Consider the following 20953-nt stretch of genomic DNA (forward strand, 5'->3'; position numbering starts at 1 on the left):
GATACTAAAGACTGCAACCTAGTTTTCCAGACTTTGCTCCTCTTCACCACTTAACGCCCAAATGGACCACTTGCTGTTTCCCTAATAAGCACTCTTAGCTCATACCATACGCCTCCATTGCTTCGCACGTCTCTCCTCCATCCCATCGACTCCTCAAGATTAAATGAAAACCGCTACTCCCTAACACACTTTCATTCATTCATCACAGCAGGCAGTACTTGGGGGCGCGGGGAGCAGACTTAGCGACACAAAGAGAACAGACTAGGGCAGGAGAGAACACGTCAAACGAGTTAAGCAAAGTGAGGGGCCCAGAATGAGGATTCAGAGGTGACATTTACGCCGGAATTTTAAGGACTGTGAGAGGCTAAAAGACTCTAAAAGACCCAGAAGTTTAAAAAGAAATTGTAAATAAAGGTAAATGAGCGAATAGAAGGACCACCGCATCCTATCCACCTCCCTATCGCCGCAGAGGTTATGATTTAAGGAGTAAGCCCACCTTTAGTCTAAAACCTGAAGGAAAATTCTACAAGAGCAGCCTCAGCCAGCCCCACCAGGGAAGTAGTGGGTGCTCGGCGCCAGGGCAGACAGCACGTAGCTGCCTGGTACCGCACAGCCCGAAGGCGGGCTCCGTGCGCTCTCTCCGCGCCGGAGTCTCCAACTCGTCCCCAAACTTCTGGGCGGGAGCTCTAACTGGCTTCCGGACAGGCGCGACGGCGCCCGAGGGAGAAGGGGACGCCCCTAGCTGGTTGGCGCCAGCAGTTAAAAGCGTCGCGGCCTCCCACAGGCCGCCAGCCTTCGCCCTTAGAAAGGCGCCCCGCCTCCGCGGCCTCCTCACTGCACGTGAAGCTCCCGCGCTGCGTGAGAGCAAAGAGGCGGGAGTTCTCAGACGCGAACACAGGCCTGGGGAGGGAAGCGACTCCGGGGCGCACGCGCACAGCGAGGGGGCTGGGCGGAGCGTGCCTCCCGGAGGGGTTGCGGAGGAAAGGAGAGCGCGTGGCGCTCCGAAACCCGCGCACGCGCTGTAGTCTCGCCCAGCCCGTGCGCGCGCGCGGCCGGCGCAGCGTCTTTTCTTCAGGCCCGCCCCCCTCTTCTACTTCAGCAAGCGGAGGCGCTGAGCTAGAGCAGGGAAGTGTGGGACGAGGTGGGCGGGGCGTCGCCCGCGAGAGCGGCCCGCAAAAGAAGGGAGGGGCAGGGAGAGATCCAAGACAACGTTACCTCGTCAACACCCAATCGGGAGGCAGTCTGACCCCGCCCCCTCCCCTCACATTATTGGCTGGGAGGCCCCAGATGGGCGGGGCGCGCCGTGGGGTTGGGGAGGGCAGGGGGCGGGGAGGAGGAGCAGGCGCTGGCGGGCAGTGATGGCGGCGGGTGATGGGGACGTGAAGCTAGGCACCCTGGGGAGTGGCAGCGAGAGCAGCAGCGACGGCAGCAGCGAGAGCCCGGGCGGCGCGGGAGCGGCAGCAGAAGGGGGCGGCTGGGCGGCAGCGGCGTTGGCGCTTCTGACGGGGGGCGGGGAGATGCTGCTGAACGTGGCGCTGGTGGCGCTGGTGCTGCTGGGGGCCTACCGGCTGTGGGTGCGCTGGGGGCGGCGGGGTATGGGCGCCGGGGCCGGGGCGGGAGAGGAGAGCCCCGCCGCCTCCCTGCCTCGCATGAAGAAGCGGGACTTCAGCTTGGAGCAGCTGCGCCAGTACGACGGGTCCCGCACCCCGCGCATCCTGCTCGCGGTCAATGGGAAAGTCTTCGACGTGACCAAAGGCAGCAAGTTCTACGGCCCGGGTGAGGAGGAGTTGGACGGGGAGGGGGAGGACCCCCTGCAGCTCAAACGCGACCACGTTCTGATGGGGAGGCCCCTGGGCACCGGGTTAGTTTGCCGAGGCTTCTCGACGTCTGGACCCCCGCGCCTTGCCTGCGGCACCTGGGACGGCCCACACCACACCCCCACCCCTCCAGCAGCGGGACCTCCAGCTTTTCCCCCGAAGTCGGGGTCCCAGTGTCACCCCAGGAGCCACCTCTCAGCTTTCATCTTTCTCCCATCCGATTTCTCCTCGCAGCCTTTTCTTGTGCCGAATTTTTCAAAATCCTTTTAGTTGTCGCCAGTCACGCTGGCCCTCAGCCTTTTCTGATCTTTCTGATTCCTACTATGGGTGGGGACAGGGGGAGAGAAATTTCCAAAGTAGGGACCTCAAGTTTTAGGCCCTGTAATTCGCAGCTTTCCTTTCTTTACTCTTTTTTGCCACTGATCTCCCTTTTCCCTCTACTGCTCCCCATAAGGCCACGTTTAGGTACACGTAGTTCCAAGTCCCAACCCTCTAGTCTGTGAAGCACGGGCATATAAGCAACACTTCACACTCTTGTTTTTTTTAAAACCAGTTTTAGTATGGAGATGCTTTCCAAGATTAACAGTATATGTGGGATGAGGACAGAGCAGAATCCAGATCTTAATAAAGACTGGCAAGGGTTTTCGCCTGAGTTTTGGGGGCGGAGCTCATATACCCAGCAGGCGTGCCTGTTTGGTTTCTTTCTTGGGGGTTGGGGAGGTAGTAGGGAGACAAGTATTCAAATTCAAATGCACGTTCATAATGACTTCTTGTGTTTTCACTGAGGAGAAAAAACTTAAAAGAGCTATAAATTCACACCCCCGTTCACCAGTCCTGCAAGTTAAAGATTTTTAGGACTTTGCTTTCAGAGAACTGTGTATATAGGGTAGTTGGTTTAGAAACCATTCTTTTACAATGTAGTTATTGCCTATATTTCAGATTATGCTCATAAACTTCAGACTTACGGAACTTGTTGGTGTAACGTAAAATTGAGCAACATGGTACATCCTGGTTGTGTAGTAATTAATTCCAAGCTTAAAAAAAAAGTGACTACAATAAAAAATAAATAATAAAATTAGAGACCTACAGTGACCTGTTATTTGAAAGAGAACATCCAAGCCTTTAAGTCAAGGGGGTTGACAGGTCCAAAAACAAGTTGGTTTCCTCCTTTATTTAATTTATAGTGCATGAGATTCATTGACACTTGCAAATATATACTTCTGATTTCAGGGCTTGGTGGCTGGAAAATATTTTAGAAGTGCTTTGGTTTGTTGGTTGCTAATTGGAATAGAGATAAGAAATTGAAGATTTTATGTGTTGAATTATTTATTTTTTAGTTGCTTGTATTTTTGTGTGTACATCCACATTCAATCCAAGTCGTAGACAGCTTGTAAAGTATTTGTTTCTGGTTATATAAATATGAAAACCAGATGTCTACCTACTTATGTCGGCTGAAATGGTGAACACTTTTTTTGTTTACCTAACAGTGTGTAGGGCAAGAGAATAGGGCCAAAGTACAGTATTTAAACAGACAGACCAAATTAAATAGTTAATTATTTTTTAGTCAAGGATTTACACAGTGTTTTGTGCCTGGTTAAAGCTTTTTCCCCCATTGATGTTAGAATGTGTGTTCAGTGATTAGAAATTGTGTCCAGATTTAGAGTTTTAATACAGAGCTTACTCAACTGAAAGATCTGCCTTTGTCCCCCCATCTAAACTGACAATGAGCAAACATTAGTGCGGAGAAGCTTATTAGTCCCTACACATTATGCCTTGCCACACTATCTGAAAATAGCCAGAGAGACAGTTATACACACAGTTTGGCATCCTCCAGTGGCATATGTTCTGCAACAGAAATTAAAAATTAAGATAAGAGTCATAGGTGTAATGTCGGTAGCCTTTCTGTGGTTTGGGCAGTGAGGGGTCTCTTCAGGTAACACGGAGAAGTCAGCGTTAGGTTAGCTTCCACCAATTCCCAGTTCCCGATGAACAGCCCGAGTGATATTCAGGTATTTTATTCTAGGTATTTATTGATCAACAACGTAATACAGATATCTGGAGTATTTTATTACTGAAAGGAACCTTAAAGGTAGCTAGATTGTCTACGGACTTGGAATTGTTAATCATCATTAGTGGAAGATGTAGCACTTTCCAAAAGAAGCCAAATTTCTGGCTATGAAACAGATTTAAGTTTTGGTTTTAATTTTTATTTTCATCCTCAAATCAATCAAGCAACTTTGTAGCAGAATAATTCAGAAGCAATAATCCTTATCTGAGAATCTGAGTAGCTTGAAAGAATGAGCTAAGGGACCCAGAAAACCTAGTTTCTCTGCAGAGCCAATATCTACTTGCATTTCACAATAATGGTTTTAGAGTTAAAGATTCTTTTGTGAGGTTTTTTTCTATATTGAAGATATTTTTCTTTTTATTGATAAATTTTTAGAGTTCAAGTTCTTAAAAAATTACATATTGACAGTTTAGTGGAGTAAACACATTTTGGCAAATGGTTGGCGTTAACTATATTTGTTAATATTAAATTTAGTAACAGTTTAGGCACTTGGCCAGCATGTGAGGAAAGTGGTCATGTAATAACAATGAATACGGGAGGAGAAAGGAAACTAGATTTGTTAAGCACCTACTACGTCAGATCCATTAATTTGTCATCTCTGCAATGCCTCAGTGAGGATAGTAAGTATTCCTGTCCTTTAGATGGGGAATCTGAGGTTTAGGTATTTTGGGTAAATTGGCTTGGATCACACATACATGGCATTCAAATCCAGATATATTTGACCACGAAGCTTATCTATGCTATTCAGGTAAACTGCATCTGGGATAAACTTGTAGAGAATCTTACTGTTGTTTATTATACTCTCCCCTGGTTCCCGTAGATTTAAAGCCTCAAAGAAATAGACTTTCGTGGCTTTGTGTTGTGCTGTCCAGTATGGTAGACACAGGCTACATGTGGCTTTTTAAATTTAAATTAATTAAATATAATTAAAATTGAGTTCCTCAGTCACACTAGCCACATTTCAAGTGGTCAGTAGCCACATGGCTGCCTTATTAGATAGTGCGCTTTATAGAGTATTTCCATCCTCCCAGAGAGTTCTGTTCAACAGCACTGAATCTAGAGGTCAGGATAGAAGGAGGAGGAAACTCTATTGATTGAGCTTTATCTCATTTAATTCTCCAACAGCCCTAGGAGATAAGTAATGTTCCCAATTTACAAATGTGGAAACTGAAACTCAGGTTTTGCCCAAAGTTGCCTATCTAGTAAGTGGGAAAGCTAGAAATCAAACCCAGTCTAAATGACTTGATGGGCCTTTCCTTCCCATTGTATCACAACATAATACAATTTCCCTTGTTTTCAGAGTCATAACAGATTAGGAAGACTTAAACAGATAGTATGATTTTAAATAATTTGATTTAATGTTACTGCAGTGGAACTCTACCAGAGCAGTGTTTCTCTTTCTTCTTTGGAATGGCAAGAAATTATACGATTGACCTTTCTGATAGTTTATCCCACGTTTCTCAAATTTAGATATATTGCTTCCCCCTTATTTCATATATTCTGTGACATATACCAAAACTGTATTTTTTCCGACTTATATTTTAAATTCCACTGGAAAGAAAAAGAAGTCAAGTACCCCATGAGATGCCTAATATTTAGGAGGTTGGGGAGAGGAGCATATGTACCTTTCAAGTAATTTTCCTCCTTTTTTAACTGTATTTACAATATGTTAACTATTATTATAGTTTACAAAATTGCTGTTGAAGCGAGAGTTGCAACATATAGACTCGGTCCAACCTGACTGTTTCCTTAATGGATATTCCAGTGACAATACCTAGCTCTTATCCCAGCGTCTTGTTTTGAATCTGGCTCGGTCTTTTGTTTGGGCTAATGTCCATACACATCCATTACCTACCAGTAAGATAAAAGGATCAGTTAAGTTTTTTGATGAATTTTGATACACTGCCCAAATGTATACTAGTTTTTTCTACAATACCTACTTGGTTGGGTTCTCTGAGTTCAACATTATTCTGTTGTTTTTAATCTTTGAGGGAATTGTACTTGTGTTAAATACTAACACAGAGTATAAAAGGGTAGCTTAAAGCAGCATGTATGAGACCAGAAGATGTTATTCAAGCTGGAAGAAAGGAGTAGGTTTCGTAGCATCTGGAGTTAGCCATTCAAGTTCTTTTAGTAGTTCCTTCAATCTGTGACACAGACCACTCCTCCCCCGGGTACCCTGTGACAGACATCACTGAATAACCGCTGTACTCTTAGAACCTGCATCCTGTCTCATGATCTTTAATATAGCATTTCAGCTCCTTTTTTAAATACTAAGAAGAAATTGCCTAGATTTCATTACAGTGTTACTTAAATAAGATGTTGTGAGAAATGAGAGTTAACTGAGTCTCCAAACAAATGCGTCCCTAATCTCATGGAGTTTGTGGTCTGTTGAGGAAAACAGACAATAAACAAGCTTTCAATACATAATTATAATTAATCTGTAATTAAATATGCTATGAAAGAAATGAATAGGATACATAATAGAGGATAACAGAGGACTTTATTTACATTAGGTGGTTAAGAAAGTTACCTTATTTAGTTTGTCAAGAAAAGGAGGTTGACCCTTAAGCAAAGACCTGAAGAAGCCAGCCATACGAAGATTGGAAGTGAGGATGTTTTGGAGCCATCTCGCACTAGGTCTGGAACTGATCACGTTGTGTTACTTGGCAGAGAAAGAAACATCCTTATCGCCTTGACTGATTTTCAGATTTGACTTCAGCCTTTGTTTGATTGGTATTACCTCAGTGTTTCTTTTCCATCCTTTTACTTTCAGCCAATCTGCGTTACGTTTTATTTTTTCCTTATAAAAAACATATAGCTGGATTTTTTCATTAAATCTAATATCAACACTATGTCTTTTAACTGCTTAATCGGTTTATGTATTTTGTCATTATAGTATATTTAGATTTATTTCTACCATCTTATTTAGTAATTTCTCCTTGTCATACTTTTCTCTGCCTCTTTTTCCTACCTTTTTTTTCTTCTAAGATTGATTTTTTTAATTCCTCCCACTTTTTCTCCCCTACTGAAGTGGATGCTTTCTGTTTCTTTTCTTTTGGTGATTTCCTTAAGTTTTTGCTATGGACACTATCCTTCTGAACGATGTAAGAATGTTAGCCAAACATTTTTATGTGAATTAGAAAAATTGTCTCTAAGACACTTTACTGCCATCTGACAGAATACTTCTTAATAAATATACAAAACTACCATGTATACAAATATGGATAGTGTCCCCTGGAGTTGTGTAGTATGCAGCCATATGTTGTACCCCTGGTTAGAAAGCTTTAACTCTAATCCCCCCCATCCTATTTTCTGTGTTATTGCTATTAGACTTTTAGTTGCACTATATTTTTTCAAACTCCACCTCCAAATTGGTTAAATCGTTACCATTTTTTAAAAAATAATGAGTCCTCATTTAAATTTACTAACATAGTTACCGTTTTCTTTATTCATTGTCATTTCTTGCATCTCATTCCTTGGTTCAGGGTTCAGTTTTCATTCTACTGAGATATGTCCTATAGTTTTTTCATCAGTAGAAAAAAAAAATTCTGTGTCTATCTGCCCTCACTCAGGAATAATAGTATAGATTTAGGCTATAAAATTATAGATTGATATTGTTTTACTTCAAATCGTCAATAGTCTATTCCACTGTCTTTTACTTCTCTTTAAATCTGCTTTTGGTTTATTCATCATTCCTTTTATTAATCTGTTTTTTCCCTTTGGTTTAGTTGAGACTTTTTTTTTACTTTTTCTTTGGAGTTCTACTCTTTCACTGGGATTTGTCCAGGTGGGGAGTTGATTTTTTTTTTTTAACATGTACCAGACTCTACTAAAATCTGAGGATGTGGTTTTATTTTACTTTAGAAGATTTGAACCTGTTATCTCTTCCCTTACTGTCTCCCCCATTCTCTTTATTCCTTCCTCTGGAACTCTTAATAGATACGCATTAGCTTTCATTCTGTTCTTCATGTCTCTTAATCTTTCCTTATGTTCCATCTCTTAATTTCTTAGTAATTTTAAGTAAACATGCTATAGTTCTTTAATCTGCTTCTATTCTTTTATTCTTAGGCTGCCAGTTCTCATATCTGTTGTATGTGCTCACTTCTCCATGGTGGTTTGTTTGTTCATTTAGTTTATAATTTTCATTGCAAATTTATCTTCAGCAATTACTGTCTTTTTGTTTCTTAGTGTATTTTTGTGATGTTCCACGAGCCCTGGGTTGTAGAAGTCTTCTTATAGCCGTGGTTTGGGGTATGTTTCAAAATAGCCTCCTGGAAGTTAGAAAAAAAAAAGCTATGTTTTATTAGGTAATACATGCTCAAGATAGAAAATTAAGAAGGATATATAGTGAAAAATACGTTTCCTTCCCACAACCCAGCCACCGGGTTCCCCTCCCTGGAGTGAGGAACCAGTCCAAGTATTGTTCCAGAGGTATTCTCTGCTGGTGCAAGCATGTGGATATATACTTTTCCCCACACACTAATTGTAGCATAGTATGCAAACCTTTAACAGTATTTTAATATCTTGAGAGCTTTTCATATCAGTATAAAGAAAGCCATCTTATTCTTTCAAATTTATGCATAATGTTCTGTTATATGAATATATCATATTTTAACAGTCCACTCTTAACATTTGTGTCCAATCTCTTGTTATTACTGGTGCTACTGTAAATATTCATGTACATGTCATTTTACACATGTGAGTAAAATTATAATTATCTATAAAATAAATTCCTAGAAGTAAAATTACTGAATCTTAGGATATGGACTTTTTTATTTATTTTTTTTTGATTGAGGAAGATTAGCCCTGAGCTAACATCTGTTGTCAATCTTCCTCTTTTTTTGCTTGAGGGAGATTAGCCCTGAGCTAATGTCTGTGCCAGTCTTCCTCCACTTTATATATGGGACACTGCCACAGCATGGCTGATGAGTGGTGTAAGTCTTTGCCTGGGATCTGAACCTGCAAACTCGGGCTGCTGAAGCAGAGCGGAGCGTGCCAAACTTAACCACTACGCCATGGGGCTGGCCCCTGGACATTTTTAATTTGAGTACTTATTTCCAAATTGCCCTCCAGAGAATTTGGACCAATTTACACTTCCATGAAATTGCCCATTTCTTACCCCCTTGCCAAAAATGTGATATGGAACTTCTTGGTCTTTGTCAATCTGAGAAGTTAAAGTGATATCTCAATATTGTTTTAGTTTTCATTTCTCTTTTTCTTAGTGACGTTGAACGTCTTTAAAATTTTGAGTCTTTTATGTTTCCTTTCCTACAAGTTATCTGTTCATATATGCTTTGCTACAGTTTTCAATCATGATGTTGGTCTTTTCTCACAGATTTTAAGTGTTGTTTACAAAGTGATTCAGCCTTTGCTACAAATATTTTTCCTAGTTTATTTACCTTTTTACTTTATGGTGTTTTTAATATTTTTATGGTTTCAAGTTTTTAGTTCCATTTGGAATGTATTTTAAGATGTGAATAAAGATCCAACTTTTGTTTTTGTGTTTTTACAGAAGGCTGTTCAGTTATCCCAATACCATTTATAGAATAATTTTTTTTTTTGCCCAACATTTGCAGCATTACCTTCACTGTTTCCTAAATTCCAATAAATATTTAAGTCCATGCTGTTTTTTCATCTTAGAATTTTCATTCACCATGGGCTTATGTAGACTCAGGCCCCACTCCCACATGTGGCAGAGGCCTGGGGTTTTAATTTTTCACTCTTCCGTGTTCTCAGCCCCAGCCATGAGCCCTGGGACCAAGGCTGTGAGCTCAACTCACAGCATTGCTGAAAGCCTTCTAGTTTGAATTTCCGAAGCAAGATTGAGTTTTCAGTCCCTCTTAGAATGAGGGTATTCAGGAGATTATCTAGTTTGGCCTCCAACTTCAGGCAGGTGAAATATGTTCCCCATTTTGTACCAAGGCCTCCAAGATTTGCCCAATGTCGCACATTGGGAGGAGCCTCTAGAACCCAGCATCTTGGCTTCTTGAGAGGCATGCTCTCAGTTTTACTGTGCTGCCTTCTCTCTCAAAGCCTCCGGACTGCCTAGACCTAAGTTTTAAAAAATAATAGGTGGATTTCATTTTGTCACTTTTGCATATTTCTTCATTTGTTCCTAGGCTTATTATAATCTCATTTGGAATAAATTACTCAATACCAAGTATTATTAGATTTTTTTTAACTTGGTTTAATAATCACAAAAGACTGTTTTCAAAACAGGCCAGAAAACTGGGCTGTTTATAAACTTTAATGAATTAAAGTTTGTCTCTGAGAGCTATAGTTTTTATATCATGGAAATAACTAAAATATTCATTCTAGAATTTTCTCCATAAATACCAACATAACTACATAAATATCTTAATAATCACAAAATTATCTGTTACAAATTTTAGATATTTTATTCCTCATGAAATTTTCTGTTCAATTATTCTTTAAAACATTGTTTTACAATGACCACATGTTGCCTTTTCAAAAATATGTCACCCCATTCTACCTGATTGTATTTAAGTAAGCAGTTTCAGGGTACACTGACTAGTAGACTTACTGACTTTTGAACTTTAAAAATCTGTACCGTTAGTTGTGTTAACTCTTAAGAACTATTAATGAAATCTAAATTCTAAGTAGTATAATGTCATTTCGGTATATTTAACAGTATCTGTGACAAGGGTTTATATCTAAAATGATGTCTTAGAATATTTGTTACATAAATACATTTAAGAGAATCTGCTTTGACTGAATAATTGCTGTTCATTTTTTGTAGCAAGAATTTTCTTGCAATTGTAAATCCATTTTTATATCAGCATTATATTTTAGTCTTTAATAAAGCAACAGAATATAATTCTCTAGTTATTACTGAAATGTTAATGTCTAGATGAGCCTTAATAGTTAAAATAAACTGTTAAGTTTGTATAAGCTGGCCTTCACGTAAGTATATATGTAAAGTATACCAAACCTAGAGACCTAATACCACTTAAAAACGCTTTCCTTGGGTAGCTCTCTGTTGTTTTAGTATTATGGCTAGCCAAGAGTATTTATCAAAATATTGGAATCAGTAACATTTAGATTTGTTATATAAAGGGTAGTGGAATGGGGAGGTATTGCTGACTTCTCATATATGCTTCTGGTTGTATCATGAATGCAGAGAAATGTACTTTAATTAGACCTCAAAGCCTCCTTTCTCTGAGAAACCCATCCATTTCCAACTCTAGTTCTTAATCTTAATGTTGTCTTCTTTATCATCTTACAGGAAAAAGTAAAGAAAAGTGTTACCAAAAAGAGCTTTCGAGAAATTAAATACTTCCTGAGGGAAATTATAAACGTGGAGAAGACAGCTTAATATAGTTGAGAAAGTGGGGAAATATGTTAATCACTGAATCATTCTTTTCTATTCAAGAGTTAACAAAACATCATTTTGTCTAGAATTAGGCTTGGATTATTATTGACTCAAATTCACTGTTACTAAGTCAGCCATCTGAAACCAAAAAAGGAACATGTTTTATGAAGTTTTGTTTCTACATTCATTCAATGTTGAGGCCTCCTTAGGGAAATTACCAGAGAATTTTGCTAGAGAATGCACTGGTATATATTTATATACTCAAAGATGGAGGATTTTCTGTTTTTATAATGATCATCTTTTCTTCTCTCATTTTTACTATTATGGTTTGTACTCTGAAGTACCCTGAAGTAGATTGACTTTTGCAGGCCAGGGAGATAGGTATTATAACAAAATACCAAGAGAAGCCGTGGTGTCTACAGCTTTTTTGTTAATTCTCTTCCATTTTGATTTAACAGGTATTCTAAAATATCCATTCCCCTGAAATTTTGTAATTAGTGAAATGCTCCAATTTTCAGGGTTGTCATTCCATCTTTGGGTTTGTGAGTCTTCTGTGTGTTTTCTCAAGGTGTACTGTGTTTGGGATAGTTAGAAAAGTGGAAATAGTGCTTCCCAGTTCTGTCAATAATTTTACGCAAGTCAGTGAATACCTCTCCTCCTGTTCGTCTGCCAAGTAGGGAGGGCAAAAACTGTCCCTTCCACTTTGCAAGACTGTGAGAGAAGTGAGATTGCTAGAAAATCCTTTAAAAAGTTGAAACTATCATTTTACATTTGTAGGTTTTTAAAGCCATGATCAGTTTTATTTTTCCTTTTGTGTGTTTGACTCATTGCTGTTTTAAGTTTGTAAGCATTGGTCCAGTCAGCATTAAGAGGCTATATAACGTTTATAGATTTTGTTGTTGCTGTTTCTCAAGAAAAAAATCACACTAGTTCAATATATATATGGCCTCCATCTCCTGAAAACAGCCATTGCCACAAAGCAGGTGGAGTTATGCCAAAAAAAAAGAGGCACAACCTCTTTAAGGTAGGCTACTTTTCTTTTCCCTAGAGACCATTCTTGCTTAATTTTGAAAGTTAACATTTCTCTAAAATAATTAACTCCAATTTAATGACTTAGATTTTACTCTGTAAATAGAAACAATATTGAATTTCTTTCTCTTAAACCTTTAATACCCTTTTGAATGTCAGTTGAGATAATGAGGAAAGTTTGAAAGTTATAAATGTTGGCTAATTGTAAATTGTGTCCTATTTTCTTAGATAGAAGACAAATTTAAAGGTGTAAAATGGTAGTCTTAAATTTATATTAATAGGAGAATGATTAAATAAATTATAGGTCTATCCATTAAGTGGGAAAATTAATAAACATTAAATGAGAATTACGATAGTCACCTAATATAAAGTAGCAATTTGGAAAATATTTAAGAATGGGAAAAGCAGAATAAAAAAATACTTTACTGGAAGTATTATCTTTATTTTCATGTTAACGTATCAATACCTAGTAATACTACTTTGAAAATATATTGCTAAATGCTATTCTGGTTCAATGCAATAAACTTTTCAGAGAATGAGTTTCTTATATCCAGTGAACTTTATGGTGCATCATTTTCTGTAATTCAAATTAATGTCCATAAATGTTTAGATCTTTGGCTATTTAAGCAAAATTTTGAATTCTACTCTCAAAGGTACAGATACTTTTCTGACATGTGACCTTTGATTTCCTAAATGCTTTCAAATATTAATATGGGTATAATCGTTATTCTAATTTAAAAATCAAGGAATTTCCAGTTTTTTCTACATGTTTACTTCTCATTAGAAAATACTTTATTCTGTTAACTGGACAGTAAGCTCTCTTACTGACCACTCTGTTGCTCATAATTAATTCTGGTTTTAAAGTTGTTTTCTCTAGTTTACCTTTGTTGTGTATTGATAACCTGCAGACTCAGGAAAGAAATTTTTTCTTTGGTAAAATTATGTATTTTGGATCTCTTATTTGTTAGCACATAATCTTAAGACAATATTTTAAACAGAAGAATCTTCAAGATCTGCTCTGCAACCTAAAATGAAGACAGAATTAACTTTTAAAAGATTTTTATTATAAAAATCATTTTTTAAGTAGCCAGACTTTATCAGTTATATGAAGTAAAAATTTCCCCTCCATTTCCCCAGAAATGTTGCCACTATTAAGTGTTTGGTCTGTATCCTTCCTGGTGTTTTTCAAGCATATACAAACACATGTAAAATGTGCATATATGTATATTCTTTTTTTTAATTCAAAGCTAATCATACTATATACTCTTCTGAATTGCTTTCTTCAGTTAATGTATCATGAACTTGTTTCTATGTCTATACGTGTAGTTACCTAATACATTTTGATAGCTGTGTACTAGTCTGTTAAATTAATATGCTATAATGTATTTAACCAATTTCTTGATATAGAAAATTAGGTTGTTTCAATTTTGTTTATTACTGTGTGTTTTAAACAACAGAAATGTCTTTTTTATTATATATTTGCATGGAGATTTTGCTTACCATGAATGAATCTATTTAAAGTAAAAGGTCAAAATCTAGAGTTTCTCCTTATTTGGAATTACAGCTAATTCATTTAGAAGAAATTTATTCTGTTCCCACTTCATGCCAGGCACTGTGCTAGGCATTGAGGATACGGAGAGGAGCAAGACAGTTGCTGCTTTCAAGGACAGACTTTGGGAATGGCTCACTTCTGTCAGCATATAAATTATGCCATTCCCCCCTAGAGAAGGTTGTTCCTAATTCCTTGGACAAAATACTAGTCATTTTGTGTCAATCAGAAGAACTGTTCCTTATAGCCACTTCTGCTGTTTCCCAAAAGCCACAAATGAAAAACATTTTTTTCTCTAATGACTTTTCATAGTTTATTTGGATAATTATGAGTATATTATGGTAGTCAGGTGGTATTTCTTTTGAAAATGGGTCATATTTCTGATTCATTCATTCAGCAAAGATTTGTTGAACATCTCCATGTGCTGGGCACTGAACCAGTCACCAGGGGTACAAAGATGTTAGTCTCTGCTCTCATAGAGTTACAACCTGCACTGGATAGGAAAAAAAAATGTTTTAGATCCACAATTCACTTGAGTCTTTACATAGTACATATCCAGTGGATGTTCTGTTGATTATTTTTAGATACCATAATTAATTAACATCCATCAGTAAAGCATCATTTCCCCTTAAGCAAACTGGGTTCCAAACCTAAGTGCTTAAGTTTCCTCTTCTTGCTAATGCCTCACTGTTTTCACCTTTAAATACAGGTTTTGGGGTATCTGACATAATTGAAATTTAAGGTAAATTTTCAGTGAAAAGCTTTTCTTGGTCAAAAGGCACATTTCCAAGAAATTTCTTCTAATTTTTCTATCTAGTATCTGCATGTTTTGAAATTAAGGCTGTGTACCAAATATGAGTCATGACTTCTTTTTATTTGACTTTTTCCTTTGAGATATTCTAAAATATTGTTAGGTAATCTAAATAATTTCTTTTTTCCCCCAGCGGGTCCATATGGAATATTTGCTGGTAGGGATGCCTCCAGAGGACTGGCGACATTTTGTCTAGATAAAGATGCACTTAAAGATGAATATGATGATCTCTCAGATTTGAATGCCGTACAAATGGAGAGTGTTCGAGAATGGGAAATGCAATTTAAAGGTACCTTCATTTTGTTGGGTTCTTTGGAAGTATTAAGTTTATGACCAAAGAAAGTGTATACTATTTCACATTCCTTAAGAGCCTAAGGATATCACCTCCTTTCATCGCCATCATTTGATGATAAACATAGCTAAATAGCAATATGATTGTTATATGTGATTATTATTTATAAAATCCATATTTAACAATTGACTTGTTACAAACTGTAAGTCTAACAAAAATTTTGACACCTTTAGTTTTATAAGGCTTCTTCATTAAGGTATAGTTTTTTTAAAATATAGGCTATATTTAAAGCTGAATTGATTACTGGTATTGTACTTTAATTATGATTTATTCCAAAATGGTTTTATTGATCCTACCCTTGAACCATAAAGAAAAAATGTCATTCCCCTTTATTATACTCTCATGACATCAATTATTACCGCCTGTGTTACTCTCAGGGCAGCTATTTCTGTGACCTCTGGATCCCTTGGAACGGTTCTTCTGACTTCTTGGCACTTGTACTGATTCTACTGTGTGAAGCAGTCCTCCTATCTTAGCCTCTTGGTTTGTCAGTTAATTCTCTTAACCTAGGTTCAAATTCCTAACCAAGAAATGACTAAATATGTATCACCTTGGACATAGCGATGTTCTAAATTAAACACATGGTAACATTAAAAACAAGCAGTGTAACAGAGATCCAAGAAGAGAGTTTGATAGGAGAAAGAATAATAGTGTGACAGGGGCTGCACACTGAGACCTCAAAGAACACAAGATAATGAGTAACAAATTAATTTTCATCTCCTCATTTGGTTTATTTTCTTTCTTAGTAGCATATGTCACATTTTCTCCCAAAGAATATTTCCTGGTTGGATCTACTTACCCTGTGATTTTCCACTTCATGCACTCTTCTGCCCTCTTCCTTAGCCCTGGGAAAGTCACCATTTCCTTTCTTATGGTCTTCTCTAGACCAACTATTAACCCTACATCTTATTTCATCTCAGATCTATATAAAAGCCAATGTATTTATAGATTTTAAATAACTGTTGGAAATGCCTTGCATTGCCAACTTGTTTCTTTAATTATAATACTTGGAGCTATAAAGATTTAAAGAACTATTCTGAGACTCACAATGCACATTAGAGTTAGACCAGTTTCAGAGTACGTGTCCCCAGACCTAACCCAAGAGCCTGGGATGGGCAGCTCCAAGATGGATCCTGGACGTGCATATTTTTTAAAAAGATCTCCAAGTGATTCTGATGCAATGTCCTTTATTAAGACCTGGTAATATGGAACATTCTTCTGCAAAGCACAGTTCCCAAGCTTTGTAAGTTCCCTAATGTTTCTTTTGTTTAAGCTTTACGTGAGTACAAAGACCAGCCAAGATGAGCAATAGGGAAAATTTAGCTTATTCTACATGATTCTAAAAGAGGCACATGCCTTCCTTGCTGTATAATGTGATAATGAAACAAATTTGATCGTTACTGATTATCTTTTGATGTATCTTTCAGAAAAATATGATTATGTAGGCAGACTCCTAAAACCAGGGGAAGAACCATCAGAATATACAGATGAAGAAGATACCAAGGATCACAATAAACAGGATTGAACTTTGTAAACAACCAAAGTCAGGGGCCTTCAGAACTGCAGTTCTTACTCCCTTTCACAGAATGTCCAGCGTCTTTGGGTTTGGTTCACCTGCTGCAAAAAACATTCAACAAATTTGTACAAGCTAAATGAGTCTCGCTATGAAGATGTGAATACTAGACATTATTTATGCTGCCACACTCATTTGTTGCAGTCGTGAGTAATGTCTGGTGGGGCTTCATCATCCTGGAAAGAAGGAGACAGGGATTTTTTAAAGAGCAAGAAAGTCAAGAGGTTATTTTTCCCTTATTTCTTTTATTTCTCTTTTTTTTTTTGTTTAAAATCAAAGACAGCCAGATATGTATTTGCTACTCAAGTGTACAAATCTCAAAGAACAGCAAGGGATTCCTGTTTCACGTGCTGTGTTTTTGTTTGGCATTGAGGGAGGGAGGAGACGAGAGGTGGGGGTGCACGTCAGTTTGAGTAGTCGAAGCTACTGAAACAGTAAAATGTGAATTCCCAAACTTTTCTTTTTGGGTTTTGTCAGGGAAAAGAGGAAAAAAAACCTTTATTTCTAAGAAATCTTTGGAAATTAAGAGAAGGGATTTCAAGTCAATTTAAGTCAAAGCTAATTTCCCAACAGTAAGATTATTTGAAACTAGTTTTTATCCCTTCCCTTTCCCTAGATCAAATCAATATTAATTGTGCCTTATTTCACTTACATAGACTTGAATTATTTTTCGGGAAAGCCCCTATGTGAATTCAGAAGTCACTACAAGCAGCATTGAGACTGAAGTTGGAATATTCTGTTGACCGCAAAACCTTGATGTCATTCTGTGTATATAGAATGTAAAAGGAGTATTCAGTGTTACTGCCGTATATGTTGATAATACACAAACTTAATTAGCATTGTAATGGCCAAATGCATTCTCCCATGCTTTTCTCTTTTCAAGAAAATTGAAAAACAAATCAACAACTCTGTCCCCCAACAGCTGCCTAATTTTGAGTCTGACCCTCACATCTCACTGGTGTGGGTGCATGGGGCCGTAGTATGGATGTCGTATGGGTGTGTCTGAATGTGTGTGCAAGCGTCATGGAAGGGACTCTGCAGATACTGTAAATACCAGTACCGTTTTAATAAAGCATGTACAATAAACCAAAATAAGCTTGAGTTGGACTTTATATACAAACTGTAAGCCAGTGCATTATGATATGGTAGTCAAGATTGTGCATTTGATTCAAGATAAGGCAAAAATCTTGGAAATGAAAAGCAGGCACTGGTTAACCAAGTTGTACACATTGTACCACATTCACTGTAACTTTAGGAAGAATTCCACTTTGTGGAACATTCTCAAGAGATCTGAGATTATTCAGGTAAGAATTGATATATAAAAATGTACGTATTTTTACTTTATATTTTGATGCCAACTGATTATACTACAAGTAATAGCACTCAAGGCTGTAGTTCCTGAACACAAAACAATAAAGGATATTATACTGATAGTATTAAATTCTTTTCTTGTTAGTTTGAAAAGGCCCTTGCTAAAAGTCCTATTTGTGTCAGTTATTTGATTTCATCATGACTATTTAGGTTCTTGGTTGGGGACAAGTTACACCAAAAAAGACACTTAACAAGTCACCAGTTAAAGAGAAAACTTCTCCTACTTTATGAGTATAATGTATGCAGAAACCATCAAGGAAAGGGGAACTTTTAATGGCAATAATAAGCTAAAGTATGTAAAATACTACATTATATTCAGTCTTGGAATGTTTTGTAGAAAATGATGAACTTCAGCCACATCTTTGCTGAAGACTTGTAAAGACTGAAGAGTATTAGTAAATACTTTGTGTGTTTTTATGTAAAATTTTTTCTAAAATTTGTTAAAGTATACGTCCTCTGTAGTAAACTGATACATATATGAATCATTTGAGCCTAAAGTTCAGAAATAAATCTACACTTGTGAATAGAGAAACTCTAAATATTCATGCAGTAAAAATTATGCAGTCTGTTAAGAAAAATGAGTAATTTTGTGTTTTGAACTTGAAATAAACAGTGTTCTATAGACAATTCCTCAATTTCAGTTGAGTGTTCCTCATTTTCTGGTAGCTTGATGGGCAGTCTGTGAGTGAAGAGCCGGAGCTGTGGTGGTGGTGCTGCTGTTGTTTTCCTCTTTAGCCACTATTTCCCTAACTTGCCTGATCATTAAAACCACTTCGGGTACTTAAAATACAAGTTCTTGGTCCCCAATCCAAACCTACCACCCACTGAGCCAGAATCAAAAGAGAATGGGTCTCAGACTCTATTTGTAAGAAGTGCCTTGAGTAATTTTTATGATCAGGCACATTTGAGAAACACCACACTAATCTTTTCAGGTTGTATTGTCCATGTCTGTCATCCACTTGAAATGGAGTTTACTCTTAGGTAATTTTGGTCTGATTCCCTGTATTTAGTTTTGTTTGTTGGAGGGTTTTTTTTGAAGATTAGCCCTGAGCTGAAATATGCCACCAATCTTCTTTTTTTGCTGAGGAAGACTGGCCCTGAGCTAACATCCATGCCCATCTTCCTCTACTTTATATGTGGGACATCTGCTACAGCGTGGCTTAATAAGCAGTACATAGGTCCACACCTGGGACCCAGACCAGTGAAGCCTGGGCCACCAAAGCGATGTGCAAACCTAACCACTGTACCGCCAGGCTGGCCACCCCGTATTTAATTTTGTATCATTCTCTACACTTCCTTAGAATTTCTTAGTTAAAAATCAGGAGATTTGGGGGCCAGCTGTTGCATAGTGGTTAAGTTTGGCACAGTCTGCGTTGGTAGCCTGAGTTTGCAGGGTGGATCCCAGGCACAAACCTATACCACTCATCAACCATGCTGTGGCAACGACCCACATATAAAGTGGAGGGAGATTGGCACAGATGTTAGCTCAAGGTTAATCTTCATCAGCAAAAAAAAAAAAAAAAAAGATTGGCAACAGATGTTAGCTCAAGGCTAATCTTCCTCACCAAAAAGATTTCACATAAAAATCTAATAAATGATTTTTAAAAATAACATTCTTATTCAGATTTTCATCTTTTATGGTATCTCCAAGTTGGCATATGTTTCCCGAACAGTCTAGTACTGGCCAGTTTCTCTCCATTAGGAAATGAACCTATTCAGCTACAGATCAAGTTTTTAAAACCTTGATATGGTGCTAAGGCTTATGTTTTCTTGACAGTCATTCTACCTGCCTTTTTTTGAAATCTGCAGAATCTGACGCAACACCTACCTCTACCCACAATTTAGAGATCTAAAGTTAATATGTTGAACTAGTACTGGAGAAAATTGATCTCTAGAAAATTTGACATTGAATCAGACTCTCCTTATCCAAGTATTTCATTTACCTCTTGATAACTGAGAAGTGCTGCAAATTGCCAGAAATTCAAGCCATTGGCATGTTAACACAGTGTATAACCCTACAGAGCTTTCTTGGATCAGGATAAGCTGGTAATACTAGGTAATAAAATTTATAAGTTGCTCTGAGCACAGTGGAAATAAGCGTGATGGTTCTTTTCCTCTAATAAATCGCCAAGTAGCAAATGCTCAAAGACGGCTTTTGAGTCTGTATGCTCTGTTAAGGTCAGCTATCAATTTGGTAGATGATATTAGTCACAGATTATGATCTATTTGTTGTGGCAAGAAAGTTCAAATAAAGACCATCCAACTTTACTGTTTCTAGGCAAGATTCGTCATTCCCAGGCAATGTCAGAAAAGCCTGTACCTCCTCACCACACTCCTGCGAGTCAGACGTTGAGGAGACCCTGGCTGGGTTTCGGCTTTGCACTAGTTCTACCGTCACTAGTGACAGAGAAAATTTGAGCTGCCTGTGACTACTCCTTTCAGGAAAGCACTTGACGTGCTGTGAACACTGGTCTATCCCCGAGGGACTTTTCTATCTTAGTGTATCTGCATACGACCCAACTGTGAAGGTTGGGGTAAGAAGACTGGTAAATATTTGCATATTTCTTTTGAAAGCATGATTGTAATGGCCACATAATATTGTTCCCAAATACAATTTGTAGTGAAAATGCACAATATTCCATATATGGTATGGTGCCAATTTGGTTAAAGAAAATTGACGGAGAGCAAAGTTTGGAAGAGAAATCAACCATTTAAAAACTAAAATAACTTTTTTTTGCCTGGTTATCAAAGTAATAGATACTCAGTGTACAGAAAAGGATAGAGAAAATAAGAACCAAAAGTCAAGAGTTAAGCAAAGTTAACCTTTTTCCTACATCTCTCTCCAGTTCCTTTCTATGTAAATAGGATCGTAGTATATTCTCCAAGGCTTCAGACTGGAGATATCCATCTAGTCGTGCTGGACCTCTCTACCTGGAACCTTGGAATGAGTGCATCTCTTTCCCCGTAAACTCGCTCCTGCTCTTATGTTCTCCGTCAGAGAGCTACTGCTATGCTCTCCTGCCTTGTCTTTCTACCTCCCTGTGCTC

The 20953-nt window shown here is 38.0% G+C and overlaps 1 protein-coding gene across 1 annotated transcript; it reads left to right on the forward strand.

Annotated features, from left to right (window-relative positions):
- The first annotated feature begins 1290 nt into the window (after window positions 1-1290).
- On the forward strand, window positions 1291-18541 carry PGRMC2 (progesterone receptor membrane component 2). The gene is made up of 3 exons (XM_008521409.2): window positions 1291-1776; window positions 14744-14899; window positions 16390-18541. The coding sequence occupies exons 1-3, from the start codon at window positions 1359-1361 to the stop codon at window positions 16485-16487; spliced, it is 672 nt and encodes a 223-aa protein (XP_008519631.2). The 5' UTR covers window positions 1291-1358; the 3' UTR covers window positions 16488-18541.
- Window positions 18542-20953: the final 2412 nt, after the last annotated feature.

The sequence above is a fragment of the Equus przewalskii genome, chromosome 2 (assembly GCF_037783145.1).
Source record: "Equus przewalskii isolate Varuska chromosome 2, EquPr2, whole genome shotgun sequence".
In the NCBI taxonomy this organism is placed as follows: Eukaryota; Metazoa; Chordata; class Mammalia; order Perissodactyla; family Equidae; genus Equus; species Equus przewalskii.

What these genes read in the sequence shown, in the direction of transcription:
- PGRMC2 (XM_008521409.2), top strand. Translation starts at nt 1,359, where the DNA reads ATGGCGGCGGGTGATGGGGACGTGAAGCTAGGCACCCTGGGGAGTGGC. An exon ending in CAGCAAGTTCTACGGCCCGG is followed by an intron (nt 1,777 to 14,743) that starts GTGAGGAGGAGT and finishes TTTTTCCCCCAG; the next exon opens with CGGGTCCATATGGAATATTT. An exon ending in ATGGGAAATGCAATTTAAAG is followed by an intron (nt 14,900 to 16,389) that starts GTACCTTCATTT and finishes TGTATCTTTCAG; the next exon opens with AAAAATATGATTATGTAGGC.